Raw genomic sequence first — 18,136 nt, forward strand, 5'->3', positions numbered from 1 at the left:
AGATCATTTGGAAAAATCATAGGAGAGCATGAGAGAATGAGATATCACTTAGCGCTTATTATGCATTTAATCTCAGTAAAGAGTAAAACAATTCTAATAATTAATGACAGGTGAAATGATACTCCAGCATTGCTGGGGATGAGGAGGAAATCCACAAGTGAACAGAAGATGAATTTAAAGATGAATTTGCAATATATCAATGTCATTTTAAAGATCATGGGTTTTTTTTCACTGTAATTCCATGCTGTAGAACCTATCCTAAGGAAGTAAAATTAATATGAAGACTAAATATTGAAACAGTCAATATGAAAGGGCTCCAAATGTAAAGTTCAGAAATTACAAATTACAGGATACATTTAAGGTCTGATATAATGTAAACATGAGTAATTACTATTGCAAGTAGTTTTTAATAAAATGGAAAATATTTAAGTTCTAATGTAGGTTTTCAAAAATCCACAAGATGCATAATTGTACATATATTGTTTGGCTATAAAGCATTGAAAAAACTGGGGGGTATTGAATCGAAGTGGCCACCTAAGTTCTCATAAATATTTTTCCATTCCAACCAACATCTCTAAAAATGATAGACTGACAAAGCATTGTAAACTGACTATAACTCAATAAAATAAAATTTAAAAAATAAAAATAAAAATGACAGAAAAGTGGGTTGTTTGGGGTGGGTTGGGGATGGGAGGAGGTAAAGGTTGGATCCATAGTAATGCTATAAAAAGCATGCTATCAGATCAGAAATTTTAATTAATCCCTTGAAATAGAGAAAGTGGAGAAGACTAAATTGACAAAGCAAATTACATCCAAAATCATGTTCAGAAGAGACAGGTGCACAAGTAGAAGAGGCCCCTGCTATGCTCCAAACACAGAGGGAACAGATTCAAGAAACAGGACGGAGCTGTGTGGCAGCCGGTGGGGAGGTTATAATAACCCAATCCTGGTTGCCAGATTGGTGAGTCCCACTCCTCCACCAAATAGTGCCAAAAAGTAGATGGTGGGGTGTTTGCCTCAGGCTGGAACAGTGAGTGTGAGCCCTTGGGAGGACGAGGGAAGGAAATGCCTCGGGGAGCTGGCCACACCCAGAAGGAACAGGGAGCCCCTAAACTTGGGAGATGAGTGACTCGATTCTGCACCATGGCTCTGACTCACCCAAAACTGCTGGAGGTAGAAAGAAAGGACACCCATAAACAGGCAAAACCAGATTTTTCTTTCTCTTTTATTTTTCACATAGGAACTTTTCAAACATACACAAATTAAAACGAATATCACAAACAACCAGTACTTACTTCCCGGCTTCAACAACTACCAGCACCCCATCATTCTAGTTTAGTCTGTCACCATCACCACTACCTTTAATTTTTTTCTGGAGTATTTTAAAGCAAATCCCAAATATTATATCATTTCACTCATGATTCTTAGTGTGACTCTCTGGCACCTAAAGGAATTTTTAGAAATCAAATCCATGAAAACGTTACAAGAAAAAAAATGACAATAATTTATCAACATCCTCTAACAGCCAGCTGTGTTAGATGATGTTTTCCAAGAATAATTGCAGCAACACTTCCCACCTCCTGCAAGGTGAGTTGCCATCCAGATGCGAAGTCTACATCCCTTCTCTTGACTCAGTGCTGGCCTTAGTCACTGGAAGGACAGATGTGAGATGCTGTCTGACTCTGAAGGCAAAGTTAGGGAGGAGGGTCTACTCACTTCGACCTGGTCCTCTTGGAGCACTTACTCTACAGAGCTCCTCTCCAGATGGTCCCTCTCAGAATCCACCCACACAAGGGGCCACAGGTAGGTGTCCCACCAATATTCTCAGCTGAGCCTGGCCTTTCAAGTCTTCCCACTGAGGCTCCAGCCATCTCCACTGTGTCCTGACCCACAGAACCTATGAACATGAAAACAGTTGTTGTTTCATGCCACCAAGAAGCAGGGAGGTTTGTCTCATATCAGAAAAGTCAGAAACACTGGTTCATATTCAATTTTCTCCCATTGTCTCAAAATTTTACTTTATGGTTGATCTGTTTAAATTAGGATCCAAGCAAGGGTTATACAATGCTTTTGGCTGTAATTTCTATTAAATATCTTTTAATACATATGAATTTCTCCTTTTTTTTTTCATTTTTATGCCATATATTTGTGAAAAAACTGAGTCTTTTGTAGAATAACTCACATTCTGCTTTGGTTGATGGATCAATCAGCCAACCATTGTTTACTATATTCCTTTCTGAGTCATATTTCCTGTAAAGTGATGGCTAGAACTAGCATGGTTGCCAAGCTTTTTCCATAAAGGACCTGATAATCAATATTCTAGTCTTTGTGGGCTACTCAATGTCGCCATGGCGGCAAAAAAAAAAAAAAAAAAGCAGCCACTGGTTATTTAAAGATGAATGAGTGTGTCTATGTTCCAAAAGAACTTTATTTTCAAAATAGGGAGCAGCCAAATTTGGTCCATGGGCCATGGCATACGGGCCTTGATCTAGAAAAAATAAAAGATTATAGAATACAGAGCTGAGTACACAATCCAGAATCACCAAGTATGTGAGGAAAATCAACATCATGAAAGGAAAACCAAACTAAACAAATCTAAGAGCCAATACCAGAAGAAACAGTAAATAAAATAAACAGAAGAAAACTTTGAAAGAAGTGCTGTACATAAACTACCCTAGAGAATTAAGAGATGCTATGACATTTCCTAAGTAAGAAAAGGTTGTTGTGACAATAAGCATTTATGGGTCTAGAGTGCAGCACTTAGGCAGCCAAGTATGCTGGGAAATTTTTCCAGAACACCATACTAAAGGAAAAAGAAATGGAAATGCTTAAAGTTTGGAAATATTAGAAATTAGACCCAGAAATTCCAATATCTGTCCAATAGAAGTTACAGACAAAGAGACCAGAGAGATGGAAGTGAAGAGATAAGCAAAGACATAGTAGTAGAAAATATATTCTCTAGGTTGAAAAAAAAAGTTATTCTTTAAATAAAACTGAACCATCGGGTAACAACCAGGGAGAATAAGTGGGGGAAAACTCTCATGCATGAACACATAATGATGAAGTTTTATCACTCCGGGTATAAATGTTGCTGAAACATGGCCTTCATACCCCACTTAACTGAACTGACACTCGAGGACAGAGTTTTGAATGAAGTAGAAAAGGCAGCTTTATTTCTTTGCCAGGCAAAGGCGGCCACAGTGGGCTAATGGCTCCAAGACTCTGAGCCTGCTGGGGAGAGAAGGCAGGGAGTTTTGTAGTAAAAGTTCAAGAGTTCAAGGAGTGGGGCTAGTTTCCACAGAGACTGCACACAGGGTAACAGATTGTTGCAAAGTTGTTCTTGTTTTTGCAGATGCAGCCGTCCACTTCCCTCTGCTGGGTGTGAAGTTCACCTCTGGTTTGGGGACTTGCTTAGCATTCTTGTACCTGGAACAAAGGATGCATAGGAAGGGGCTCCCTGGAAAACAGCTCTAAAGAAAAACTTGTGCAGTTTAAAGTCAGGTTGATAAATGCTTTTAGCAGGCTGAGGCCTGGGACCTCCTACTGTAGGCTGAGGCCTGCAGCTTGAACAACAGGATGTAAGGAAAGCACAAGGGTCATGAGGAGGGCACTGGGGTCAAGAGCAGAGCACTGGAGGAAAAATCAGGGCACTGAGCATGATCCCTGCCTACAGCACCAGCACCATGAGGGGACTGGGTGGACCACCCAAGCCTCCCTCCTCTCTAGCCCAACCCTGGTCAGCAAGAGCTTGAGAAAAACCCTTTAAACCACTGTACAGTTAAGCAGTTACAAACACCATTACAAATATTAGATGATCATCAATGACAATAGTGTCCTGCTCAGTTACATAAAGAACTCTGAATTTCCTTCCACACATCCAGAGTCTCATTCAGTGACTCTGGGGTGGAATTTGGAAATTTGACTTTTGTTTGTTCGTTAGCTTTCAAAACACCATGCCAAGGGAGACTAATTTGCTGACTGCTTCTCTCTAGAGCAATAACCTGGGACTCAGTACCAAGCCTCTCTTTCCTACTCTGACGCTGATTATATGGCCCAGAGCTTCCAGATCCCTCTTACACCAACTGTCCCATTCTCCTTCCTTGTGCAGGTGTCATTGCCTTGATGCTCCACTGTTAACCCCTATCTCTTCCACCACCACAGAACAGGATCCTCCTTTGACCTCATGCCCAGTGACCAGGGTTTGGTTGACATCTCCCCCGAAGCACCCTGGCACCTCCAAAATTTCCCGGCCCTGAACTGCTGCTCTCCAGGCCTGCCAACCCCTGCACTCGATACGCTGGTCCCTGACTGCCCCATCCCTCCGTTATCCTCTAGATACTGGCTCTGCTGTGATCCATTCACTCACTTAACAAACACACATCAAGCTCTCAGTGTGTGCAGAACACTGTGCCAGGTCCTGGGGAAACAAATCTGAAAAAGACCTGTTGCTTGCCCTCAAGGAGTTCTAGTTGGAGGCAGATGTGAAAAGAAAGACATGGACTACAGAGTGATAAGTGTTATCATACAGTGTTTCTCTAAGGACAGTCTGAGGACAACCTGCACCTGACTTTGCCGAAGTTCTTAAGAAATTTCAGATTCCTGGACTCAGTCCTCTGGATCATAATCTCATGAGAATGTAGCACAGGAATCTGTATTTGAAACAAGCTCAAGTAATTTTTAGGACCATCAAACTGATAACCACTGTCCTTGAAGAACTATGCCCCAGGTCTCTGATTTGATTAAGAAGGAACTTGGGGAGGAAGTGAAAGGGAGGTGGGAGAGAAGCTGGATTGGATGTGAAGAGGAGTCAGATCCCACAATGTCTTGCCATGCTAAGGGCTCTGGGCTTTGTAGGATCAGCCATAGGGAGCCAGTGAAAAGTTCTAAAGGAGGAAGGGAGTGGAACAGCATAGTGTAATTTTAAAAGATGACTCTGATAGCAGAGTAGAGGATGAATAGATGTGGGTTGAGGACAATGTGAGGGGGTTGAGGCTGGAGGCAGAGAGACTAGTCCAAGTGAGTGTAATGGGGACCTGAGCCAGTGCAGGGGCAAGGCAGACAGAGAAAGGAGAGATGGGAGGTCTGGATGGGAGGTAGAATCAACAGTGCTTGATGAGAAAAATCAAGGCTGAACTTGCAGCTCTTGTCCTCTGGACTTGTCCCAGCCCCATGGGAGGGTCAAGTGCTCAGTCCCAGTCATTCTCTGTCTGCCCTGACCTGCCATAGTCCTCAAGACCATACCAGGTCCTGTCCCAAGATATGCTAATTACTAAAACAAAAACATAGATAAAGTATATTTATTGTACTTTTATTTTCATTGCCCTAAAATGTTATATATCTTATCTAATTAGGCTTGATAAATTAATTACCCTTAATATTTTGTTATTACAAAAATCTAAACACTGGGTGTTGTTTCCCTGGGGGTTCTTAGTTTTGAAGCCCTTTTAAAGATTCGTGCCTGAACCACTCTTATGTTACCAAACAACCTCAAGGCAGCAACTCCAAGAAAGTGCAAGGGCAGAACTGACCAGCTGGTCCTTTTTTGGACATGCCCGAACTTTCACGCAGCGAGAGGAATGTCACACACCCACTTTCACGGGCTGCTCCAGATGGCAATGAAAACCACATGTTTTACAAGCGAGTTGTGTGTAGTCACGCAGAGGGTTACTCAATTTATGTCCACTTGGCAGAGAGTTTTGAGGTGAATCCTTTCAAGATGACATATATCACCTGGGACTTGAAAAGTAAATTATTTAGGGCAAATAGAGTGAAATAATGGTTATTACTGATTAATCTTGATGAATATGCACAATACAGCAATGAAATAGGTATTACAGAACTTTGGCTTGATAAAATTGATTCTTTATATGTAGGAGAGATTTAAAAACTGTATTAACAATAGAAATAAATTACATGTGTGGTAAGATTCAAACAATTGCTTTGTAAATTACAAATTCTCATTAATTACCTCATTTGATCCTCAAAAAAATTCCTTAAGATAAATTGTCTTGAGAGTTCCATTTTATAGATGAGGACACTAAAAATCAGAAACATTCAGTGATTGGCCCCAGGCCATACAGTCAATGACACAACAGTTCTATGTCTCAACTAGCATGCTTTTGGTTGCAAGTAACAGAAAATCTCAATCAAAATATACTACACAGTAAATAGAATAATGAAACTCTGTAACAGAAAAAGATCCAGTGGTGCAATGGGCTTCAGGCACAGTTTGATCAGAAATCCTGCTGTTTTATTTTGGTTGTCTTGAATTTACCTTCTTTTTTCTGTCAGCTGTATTCTCAAGCTCTTTTTCCATTTGGTAGCAAAACGCTGAAGCAGTTGTAAGGCCCATCACACTATCTAGAAGGAGAAAGTAATTTTCTTTCTCCAATCATCAAACTTGAGACCCAGGCCTCACTTTTATCACATCAGGGGCCAGGGGAATGCCATATACTGATTGACTCAGGCCTTGGGTACATACCGATGCATAAGCCAATGACCAGGTCCATCAAGACCATAACCCAAAAGCTGGAGGTTGGATTAGTCCCCTCCAAACCCCACGGCTGCTATGGCATGTGGAAGGGATGGAATGGAGGCTGCAGAGTCAACCACAGCATCCACCACAAGTCAGGACATTAATTCATGACTTAGGACTATAAATCCTATGGGGTTTTTTTTTCCTCTATAAGTTACATATTGTTACCTTTCACTTCTGGAGCCAATAATTCTAAATAAAATTGTTATTTGTGTGTGTGAATGTGCCCAAAGAGGCCCTTCCATGACCAGAAGTCCTTTCCAGCTGTTGTGCACTAAGAATGGACGCGCCTTTGTTGGGGGGGGGGGGGGCGCCATGATCTGTTGTCTTTTGCTTCTTTTGGTTACATCTCCAACTCACGTTCCTCTCAAATGTTTTGTCCCATTGGTTTTTATTTTAAATGCATTTTTGTTTCTTTGTGTCAGGGACCAACCAAGAAGACAGAAATCAGTCTAAATATTTTAAACAGAGGAAGTTTAATGTACTGAGATGAAAGACATTTAGAAGCCAAACAAGGGATGGTGAGGCAATCCAGAGACTAGCCGCGGCAGGAAGTCACCGCCACTCCCAGGCTGGAGGGACAAAGGGAGGAGGTGATGCTACCCGAGCCCTGCGCCTGGGATTACCCAGAGGAAGTGAGAACTATGGCAGGTTTCCTGAGTGAGCTGGAGCCAAGGAAGAGAGGCAGCAGCTGCCAGAGATATCACCCCAGTGCCGAGGGAGAGGGAGAAACGCCCCGCCTTCTCCCTCCTTCCTTGTCTCCAAACTCCCACCAGAGCCTCCATGGGCCAAACCCAGTTGGGAGCCGCTGCCACGGGGCCCAAAAACATCAGCCTGGAGGGGTCAGCCCCCTGAATACACAGCCAGGGAAGGGAGGGTGAGGCATGGATCACAGGTCAAGCAGACCCAGAACCAGCCCATTTGCCCAATGATGTAATACATGTTCATGGTGGAAATTTTAGAAAATCCAGATATACAAAGAGGAGAAGATAAAAAAATCATGATCCTATTAGTTCTCAAGAAGTAAGATTGAATCATCCAGTCCCAGGGAACTGCTGAGTGCTACCTACTGCTCATTAGTCATTAGGGGATCCATGTTCTGGTCCTTCCCCTGTCAAGAGGCCAGACACTCTAGCAGTTTGACATTTTGTAATATACATACATCTTGAGAAATTCAGTTTCTCCCCTCTATCAAGTCAAATGTGAAAACACAAATTTTACAACTGCAGTTAAGAAAAGTTTTATTTGCTATTTTTTTTTTTTTTTGCTTCTTTTCCCAGATAATATGAGCCATATGACTTAGGTTTCTTCTTTTTGCCCAGGCTACCAGGAAACTCAAAGTCACATCTCATGTTTAAGACCAGTAACTTTTAACCTTCATGGTGGGCATGTACTCTCTCCCTCTTCTCTGTGTTCCAAAGTGTGTCGCATTATATCAGCTCTCCAATGTATGTGTACACACGAAGAAGACAGGGACAAAACAAATATAAGCACCTAAGGGAGAGGCCCTTGAGTTATTTCCCCAGAGGACTGCTGGGGCATCCCTGACCCTGTCCAACTTCGTCCACTCGGAGCCAGCTGGCCAGCGCTGGGGAGTCGTCTGCCACCAGGGAACAGATTCTATCACCCTCCTCAACAGCAGATGGCCGCACTTCACTAATCCACATCATACATCATTGCTGAGTGAGACACCGCCATCCACTGTACAAATCACTAGCACCTTTGCTCCAACTCAGTAGGCTGGGGAGTATGTGCGTGCACTTAAATAGATAGACTCCGGTTCAATAATTTTTCATCTAAGTGGTCCTATTAGCATCTTAACAATGGAAAGGGGTAGAATGAGGGGCCACCCAGGGAATTATGGTGGATTTTTAATTAGGTTAGGCATTTTAATTAGGTTGGGCAAAGCTTTTTCAAAGGTGAAAAGTATTGTCTCTTCCAGCGAGCACCTCTCTGGCCTGTTTTTAGCTTCCTGGATTCACAAGTCAGTCCCTCTTGAAATGCTTCTCTTACACTTTGTTTATCTGAGGCTGATGGTCTGCGCATTGGACCCAGTTTAATATAATTTTTACTATGGCTATCGAATCCGTAATTCTATTGAGAGGGTTATTATCATGTTGTCTAGGACACCTTACCATGGCAATCACCAGTCCGGGTGCACGCCCATCCCACCCCACTCCACCCACCGTCCCCAACCCTATCTACCTCAAATTTCAGAAATGAAACTGCTGCTCGCTCCCATTCCACTGAGACGATGAGGATTTGGGACTCAACAGCATAACAAAGTAGATATTTGGAAATTATCTAGATAATTTGATTAAGATAGCAAATAGTTGATATCACTGAGGCCCTAAAGTATATCAGTGATTCTAAAGAACATGGAAAATCCCTCAATTGCTTATAATTGGTTCTGAGTTCTATAACCACACAGGCTGCTTTTACAGCAATTTTGCTTTCCTGATTACATTTTACATAATCAAATGCATTCATATTAGTTTGTATTCTCTGAGTACATATGCTCATCAGAGTAGAGTTGAAAGTTGGCAATAATAATAAAGATGCAACGCTGACAAAAGAAGGGAAACATTGCAGTATTTGGTGTGAAAATGGTGTGTGTGTGTGTGTGTAAGTTCCACTCCTGGTTTCAGTGCAGAGTTGGGTCAGACTCCAAGCATGGCTTTAGAACGCAGGCGTTGAAGGTGAGTGATTGTAACAATAACCCATTTCACAGGTGTGGACATTAGCCAATAGACATGCACCTCCCTGGCTTCGCACCAAGACCTAAGGTGGGGCCGCAGCCTGGACTTGTCCAGGAGGTTCATGCCTCCAGCAGATAGAGTCTTGCTGCAGAACTGTATCTCACTAACAATGAGACTTACTGGAAAAACAAATAAAATGCTTTAAATGTTTAAATGCATTTTCAAGTATTCATCCTCCAAATATTTAGACTCTGAGCCGACTAGGCCAAGAGCCCAAGCTTCCTGTGCATGCTGAATGGTTCCAACAATCTCCCCAAGATCAGCAAATATATAACAACTTAAAATATTATCCTCTTGGAGCCAAAAAATAATTCCCCAGGTATTGCTCCAGGAAATCAACAAGGTGTCTCTGTCCAAAGTCCCCCTTCATAGTGCCTGCAAGAGTTGATTACTTGTTAGTAAGTTTAAGAAATTTTCATGAAAGTCTCCCTGGCACCACGGTCTGTGTCCACAGTGAAGCTGCAGCATAAAAAAGAGTGAGAATGGAGACTGAGGAGTAGAGATGGGTAGGAGGAAAAGGGAGGAAGCAGGACAGAGATGCAGAAAGAGCAACAAACAGCCCATTGAGAACAGAAGGCTTGGATGCCTGAATCAAGTCGTAAAGAGCGCATCTCAGTAAACCAGGGGTTTGGGGGTTGTTTTTAAGAGAGAGGGGAGGAGGGTGAGAGTGGCATAGGCTGACTGCCTTTTGCAGTTAAATTTCTCTAAGTTCAGTCATCTTATAATGTATTCTCCTTTTCTCGGACATATCCATACTAAAACTTCCTCTTTTTTTAAGCCTCCACAGCAAAAAAAAAAAAAAAAAAAAAGCATAGCACTGCCAGTGAATTTATCTAATTCTAGAGTTTAGCCATCTCATCTTTATCTAAGAAACCCCATAGGATAAAATAAATACCTTTAATATAGATTTTGATTCAAGATACTTTATCAGTGCTTAGTTCAGCCTTCCCAACAGACTAGGTAGAACAGTGGAGTCAAATCTTATACACATTAAATTTTTGTAAGCTTGATTATATGTGAGAATGAGAGAGAGAGAGAATGGATATTAGTCTTTAAAAAGCATGTGCCCCAGAGTGAATATGAGACAGGACCAATAAATCTGTTCTGACCTAGGTCTGTCTCCATGCCTACAGACCATCCCCTGTGCAGTCTTTTGCTTGAAAGGCACACTTTTTATACACATGACCCCCAAATTCAAGCTAACTGCTTCACTGCTCAGACAAGAAAAAAGCCACGTGCTCCAATGATGGAGGGAACCTGGTTGAGAAACAGTATTCCAGGCTCCAGCATGGTACCTCCCTAAGAGAGTTTCAAGGGCAGGTTTGATTATCTGTGATTTTTATCTTGTGGCTGACTTTAGAGCCTGTCCCTCTCAGCAGACGCATCTCTGCTGAATGATGTCTTCCTTGGCAAACAGAAAAGTAAAAAAGAAGTGGGGTCATTTTTCTGATGTCTCTGTGCTGGAACTAGAAACTTTGTTTTCTCAATCTCTGTGCCCAACTACAGAGCACAACACAATCTCTTTTGGCTTTTCCTTAATTTGGGGTACAAAAATGGTCCACAAACAAAAGGCATGAGAGATAGAGCCATTCATTCATTCATTCATTCATTCTTTTCTTCATCAAATATTTGCAGGGTACCAACAACATATCAGGCACAGGAGTCTACAGTGAGCTGCTGCTGAATCAAAAGGGGATCTAAAGACCTGATCTCGACTTGGTTAGACGTAACTCGCATTGTGACATTGGAGGAACTGCTGATCCTTCTGGGTCTCAATTGCCTACTTGATGAAAAAGTTGTGCAAATAAGTTCTAAGATTCCTCTCAGTAGTAAAATTCTGTGAATTCAATTTAGAAACAGTTTCTAAAACCTGAAAAGAAATAGAACAAACTTCCTTACGGCAACTTTATCTATTTCTAACAAGCATCGTGTCCTCATCTTTGCTTTTCCAAGTTATTGTCAATTTCTCTCTCTCTCTCTCTCTCTCTCTTATTCTCACATCTCTCTCTCACACACACAATTGTACAATATAACAATGTACAAAATAATATAACCATCAACTCCTCCCCTTCTCGGACTCCTACAGCTTCCAAGTAGACACATAAACAAAATGAAGGGATTTCTTCTGAAATCCTGCTCCCTGTCACAGACACTGTTGTTCAGGCCCTGTCAGGGTGATTCAGGCTTCAGTGTTTTGATTAGAAGTAATGATAGCTACGTTGTAGACAGAAGATATGGAAATAGATCTCTCGTGAGATTAATCATACTTTCGGATTGTGCAAAAGCTTCATTTCCAATGACTGCATCATTTGTAACATGGCTTTTTGTGTCATATCATCCCGCATGGGGACCTGTTCACTCCTGGTTGTTGAATTTGGCAGAGCGATGGCTTGAGTGTCAGTTGTCTTTATTCAGTCTGACCAAAAAAATAATAAAACATTTGTTTAGACCAAGAGGAAAAAATCCTCTAAAATGCTTGAATGTTTGGGATATTCTATCAGAGAATGTTTACCAATATTCCTTTAGGCAGTATCTACTTCTCAGTCATTCTAGTCAATCAATAACTACGTATTTGAAGAAGTCATGTTTGATCAATAGTTGTGCTTAACACTCTCCCTGAGCATTAAGGAGAAGACTAAAAGTGCAAAATTTCCTGGACTTAGGGGAAATATAGTGAAAAGCCAGGCGGCTTGAATTTGAATCCCACTTTTACAGCTTACTAAATATTTGACCCCAGGGAAGGTGATCTGTCCTTCTGAATTTTATTTCCCCCACAAGGGCATTAATAATTCCTGCTTAATCTTGCTCACAAAAATTTAGTGAAAATAAACTGATGGTCTATAAGAAGAAGCAGAATGTATTACACTTAGATAATGCTTAATTGCCAAGCACTTCACACATTCGCTCATTTAATCCTTACAATAATCCCATTTTACAAGAAACCACATCACAGAGAGGTTAAAGGATTTGCTTACAAGAGGTGGAGCTGGCATGCAAACCGAGGCAGAATCCACACATTTACCTCCACAGGATAATCAATAATACAAAGGTAGCTACTAAAATGTTGTAATGCATAAAGGAGGGGAAATGAACTTTTCTTCACCTTCCCCTACTTTTAATGGAAACGTAGTGGGGCGGGTGAGGGGGGGAGATAAATGTCTGCAATATTTTTAGTGCGTGTGATTAAGATGACTTTGCTAAGTTACTAGCATTAAAATTTCACGTTTGGTGGTTTTCTCGCAAAATTATAATGCTTCTGACTTATTAGGCTTAAAAATATGGATTTATGCACCAATTCCACATTTTCCTCTTGAATTTGCATTCCAACAAATTAAAATAATTTTTTAATATCATGGTGAATTCAAGAGAATGTAGCCTCACTGGCTTTCTGCCCGCCTCTACAAAGCAGGCAAAAACTTGAAAACCAAAGACACTAGCAACCTTCCAGCAAACAAAGGCGGTCATTATGTTTTCCGCACTTAGGAGCTTTTAGTCTGCCAGGCAGATACAGAGAGCACTCATCTCCTTCCAGCTCCCAAATCTCTTCACTTCCTCTTTCTCCTCCTGTCCAGAGCCTTTTGAGCGAGATGGCCAATAAGCCCCTTGTTTCCCATCTCTGCAGGAACAAGTGGGTGCTACTCTCAGTGTCTACTAAACCATAAGTCCTTTGAGGATACAGGAAGACAGCCACCAATCTCAAGATCAAAATGCAACAAGAGGGAGGCTGCAAGCAGAGAAGAGGCTGCCCACCACCACCTTCTCTTACAAAAGTGGTAGAATCTCCGGGGGTTGCCAGCAGTTTACTTTAGCATGGCATATACACTTCCCAAAGGTTCAAGATCACTTAGTTTTACTTTTTAAAATGTTCCTATTGTACAATAAACTACACTATTAGGTATCGGATACTTTGAACCTCATAGAATCCTTCTGTTCACATTAGTAGGAGCCAACGATAGGATTTGAACCCATGTCCTGCAGACGCCAATGCTCCTGCCCTTTCCTTTACAACAGGCTGTCCCTGAATGGATTCTGGAGATCACAGAGTAGTCACTATGATCATACTTTCTTAATCAGTTTATCCTACATTCTAAAATATGTGTAAATCTGTTTTCTAGAAAACAACACAAAGATCTAGAGAATGGGAGAAAAAAATTTTTTCTTAATTTTTCAGGCTTTAATCATGAAAAGCAACACATCCACTCCAGGCACACTCTCCTTTTTTGATGTTATGACTCCTGCAATGTTTCCCTGGTCCCCAGCTGCCAGGAAGCGGCAATTGGGTAAATCCAGTGAGGGCTAGCAAAAGACAACCAAATCCACAGAAAAGGTCAATCTGAAGATAAAATGGCATAAGATGAAATTGACCACTGGAAAAATCAGAGTAGTCATCTCTTTTTAACACATCAGCACATGTCCCAAATAGTGTCATCCAGCCTATAATTTGCCTGCATTGTCCAACAAAGTAGAACTGCCTAGGGAAATAGGACTTTATCGCCTCTCTTGCCAACCCTCTTCCCTACTCCCAGTGACAATCCAACAGAATTCAATCCCAAAGATAAGAGTTTAGTCTTGATACCTCTGGACTGGCCCTGGGCCATCCCAACAACTAGTATCTGTATTGTCACTCTCCTCTAGAAGGTTATTTTCACAAAGAAAACATTCCTAGTCATTCAGTAGGAACTGGGTCATCACAACTAATTACCCACCAGTCAAAAGAATGAGCTCTGCTAAACAAGTGTTCTCTTCCAGGTGTGAGGATGGCTTGCCTGGGAGACAGGGTGAAGTGGCCACAGTCATAGTCTTCCTCAACAGGTAGGTAGTGGGGTGAGGTGCTTGATACCCAAGAAAGTCCATCAGGAAAAGAAGGCCACTTTAAGAGCATTTAATGTTGCCCAACAAGTCCAACTTACATCGGGAGTGGTTAATACTTGTAGGTATAACATCTATCATTAGTTATTCAGGAAAGCAACACAGAAAGTCACTACCAGGTCAGATGGCCCAAAGCATGCAAGTCAATTAAACAGCCCGATGAAGGTGACACGAGGCATGAGCGATGCCCAAGAAGTTGATACGCCCAGCGTGGCTGGATGCAAAGCAAGCCGCCTGATAGCTGAACATGTTTTGAAATACTTGTAAACTCTTTATGATAAATGGAAACTACCAAAGAAGAAAAGATACTAAATCACTAAGCCAAAATAAAAATTAATGAAGAAGGGTAACATCCACAATACTGAATACCCTCGGAGGCTCTTTGATCTGGGGATTTCTTTCTTTCATTCTTTCTTTCTTTCTTTCTTTTCTTTCTTTCTTTCTTTCTTTCTTTCTTTCTTTCTTTCTTTCTTTCTTTCTTTCTTTCTTTCTTTCTTTCTTCCTTTCTTTCTTCCTTTCTTCCTTTCTTCCTTTCTTCCTTTCTTTTTTTGTGGCAAGGGAGGCAATTAGGTTTATTCATTTATTTTTAGAGGAGGTGCTGGGGATTGAACCCAGGACCTCCTGTATGCTCAGTGTGTGCTCTACCACTTGAGCTCTATACCTTCTCCCCTGATCTGGAGATTTCTAAATTTGGCTCAAGGCTCCATTAAAAGCAAGGAGTTTAATGTTTGGGCCAATAAATAGAGCTAATAAAAGTCACCCTTGGACCGGCCTCTTGGAATGGGGGGAGCATGGGTCACTTATGGTGCTTGGTGATTGGGAATGTTGACAGCAGTCCTGCTAAGTGCATGCAGCTCCCTTTACACCCTAGATGAGAAGGGACTGTTGCACCTAGGAAGGAAAGCAAGAGCAAAACCTACCCCCAAGCCATAGTATTGAAATCTCATTTGACAGATATACACTGAGCATCTACTAGGTGCCGGGGTTTAAGCAGGAAGTACACGCAGTCGAATAAGCAGCAGGCCCAGCCCATGCACTCCAGAGTAGAAGGAAGTCATTCATGTAACCCCAGCCACGATACAGGTCAGACTGTGATGAGGGCTACGTGGAGGGAAGAGCAACTAACTCTGCACGGAAAGAGTCTAGAAGCCTTTACAGAGGTAGTGCTACTTCGCTGAGCCATAAAGAATGACTGAAAAAAAAAAAAAAAAAACCCAGCAGCTAGAAGAGGGTGGTATTCTGAGCAGAGGATACAAGCTAAGTGAGAGTCAGAGGAGCTGAGGGGCAGAGGCAGCAGGGGTGAAGAGCTAGAATTCTGACATGGAGGGAGTTCAAGGCCCGAGGCTGGAAAGGTACATCAGGACACACAGCAGATGCTCTGTCATGGCTTGATACCTATGCACGTGACCTTGTTTTGTAGGCTGGGGATTGTAAGCACTTTACATACTTATATTTCATATTTACTTTTTCGTTTTTATATTTCAACAGAGCTTTTGTCAAGTGATTCTTACAAGGAACTTGAATGTATATAACAAAGAGAAGAGATGTTTTATTAGCACAAGCTTACTTCTGTAATCTCAGTTTTAATGCACTTGCTAATTTTTAAATTAAACTGACAAGAAAAATTATAATCGTTTGCACATCAGTCAAGATTTTTTTTCAAGTGCAAGTGACAGAAAACCCAATCCAAGCTAACTCAGAGAATAAAAACAAAAAGTTGGGGAGGAGAAAGATTTTTTTTGACTCATGTAAATCCAAAAAGTGGTTCTGGGGTTCGGGAATCAGTTGATTGAGGGGCTGAAAGAATATTATCAAAGCTTTCTGTCTGTTTCTCAGTTCCATGTCCCTCTATTCTGGCAGCTCCGTTCTCGAGATGGGCGTCCTTCCGGTGTAGGGTCCACAGCAGCTTTAGGCTTATAACCATCTTCACAAGTTGCAGTCTCCTTCTTAACAGAAGCCAACACAATCTCAGAACTCAGCCTCACTGGCCTGGTCTGACTCACACACCCATCCCTGGACCAGTCACTGTGCCTGGACCATGGTACACGCTGAACGGTCATGGTGTGACCTGCATCCATCCAGAGTCTCCATTGGCTGAGAGTGGAGGCAGATGGCATTTCAGGGGAAAACCAAGACGCTATTCCCAGAAGAAGAAAGAAAGATGTGGGGGGAGCGGTAGGACTGCATGCCTAGCATGCACAAGGTCCTGGGTTCAATCCCCAGTAACTCCATTAATAAAAATAAATAAATAAATAAATACAAACCTAATTACGCTGGGCAGGTTAAATATAATGCAAAAATTTTAAATTTGGATTAAGGAATAACAATTGCAGGCTTACATCCATCTTCACATCCACTTTGCTTCTGTATTTTATCTGCACAGTATTGAGAAAACCCTGATTCACACAGGTGAGCAGTTACAAACAGTAACTTTTTTTCAAACAGCACACCTGGAACACTCAGGATACTCTTTAATTAAATTTGTGCCGAAGTTTGAAAGCAGGCTGAAAGTTTGAGTAATCGGCAATTCTATTTCAAAGCTTAATTACGTAAATTGTGCAGAGGCTCCTCTGCTAATCTGTTTCATGGGGAAGAGGCTTTTCAAATATATCTGCAGTATATGGTGAGAAATTCAACAAGGTCACTTTCATTCATTCACTTATTTATTTTAACTGAAGTATAGTTGATGCATAATATTAGATGAGTTACAGGTGTACAATATAGTGATTCACAATTATTGAAGTTTATACTCCATTTATAGTTATTATAAAATATTGGCTATGTTCCCTGTGTTGTATAATATATCCTTGATGCTTATTTTATACCTAAATAGTTTTTACTTTAATCCCCAGCTCCTTTATTGTCCCTCCTCCCTTCCCTTTCCCACTGGTAACCACTAATTTGCTCTCTACATCTGTGAGTCTGCTTCTTTTTAGTTTTATTTACTAGTTTCTTGAAGTTTTTAGATGCCACATATGAGCGGTATCATACAGTATTTGTCTTTCCCTGTCTGACATTTCACTTAGCATAATGCCCTCCAAGTCTATCCATGTTGTTGCAAATGGCAAATTTTCCTTTTTTATGGCTGAGTAATATTCCAGTGTGTGTGTGTGTGTGTGTGTGTGTGTGTGTGTGTGTTTGCGCGTGCATGCGTGTTTGTGTATAACATCTTCTTTATCTGTTCATCTGCTGATGGACACTTAGGTTGCCTCCATTTCTTGGCTATTGTAAATAATGCTGCTATCTATGAATGTTGGGTACAAGTATATTTTTGAATTCATGTTTTCATTTTTTTCAGCTATATACCCAGGAGTAGGATTGCTGGGTCATATGGTAGTTCTATTTTTAATTTTTTAAGGAACCTCCATACTGTTTTCCATAGTGGCTGCACCAGTTTACATTCCCACCAACAGTGTACGAGGTGTTCCCTTGTCTCCACATCCTTGCCAACATTTATTTGTGTTCTTTTTGCTGATAGCCATTCAATATATATTTTTTTAAACCAGACATCTCAGTCACTGTGGTTCAAAGTTTGAACACAGTAAATAAATGTTGTTTTGCGATTTGAATCACAATGTTAAGTTCCATTGTAACTGCTGTCAGATTATCCACTAGGGTAGGCATGGTAATACTGCAACCCCACGTGGCCAAACTGAACTCATTCAGCTTACTAAAAAGCATCAGCTAGTTAATGCAACTCTGTTACATCAAAGTTTTGCTAAATTTCCTTCTGGAAAAAATAATTTGTGATTCCTTGTCTCATTTGAAATAGTAATAACAATAGATATTATTATCTAAGATAGTGGATAAATGTTACCAGGAAAAAATATTCTAGAGATCACAACCTATTACATTCCATATAGCTTTAAAAAAAATCATGCTATTAAACTGACAATGTGGAGAGTACTATAAACAACTGTTTGAAAAGACCCTATTCTCCTTAAGAACTAGGGCTTCTCTATTCAACTTCCCA

The 18,136-nt window shown here is 41.1% G+C and overlaps 1 protein-coding gene across 1 annotated transcript in view; it reads right to left on the bottom strand.

The window, feature by feature from the left end:
* Positions 1-516: 516 nt before the first annotated feature.
* LOC116668339 overlaps positions 517-18,136 on the bottom strand; it is a gene marked incomplete at its 5' end in the record, with an annotated part of 79,550 nt that continues 61,930 nt past the window's right edge. The window contains 1 exon segment of the mRNA XM_032495869.1: positions 517-1,897. Coding sequence (XP_032351760.1) covers positions 1,843-1,897 — 55 coding nt within the window.

This window comes from Camelus ferus, chromosome 2, assembly GCF_009834535.1.
Source record: "Camelus ferus isolate YT-003-E chromosome 2, BCGSAC_Cfer_1.0, whole genome shotgun sequence".
NCBI lineage: Eukaryota > Metazoa > Chordata > Mammalia > Artiodactyla > Camelidae > Camelus > Camelus ferus.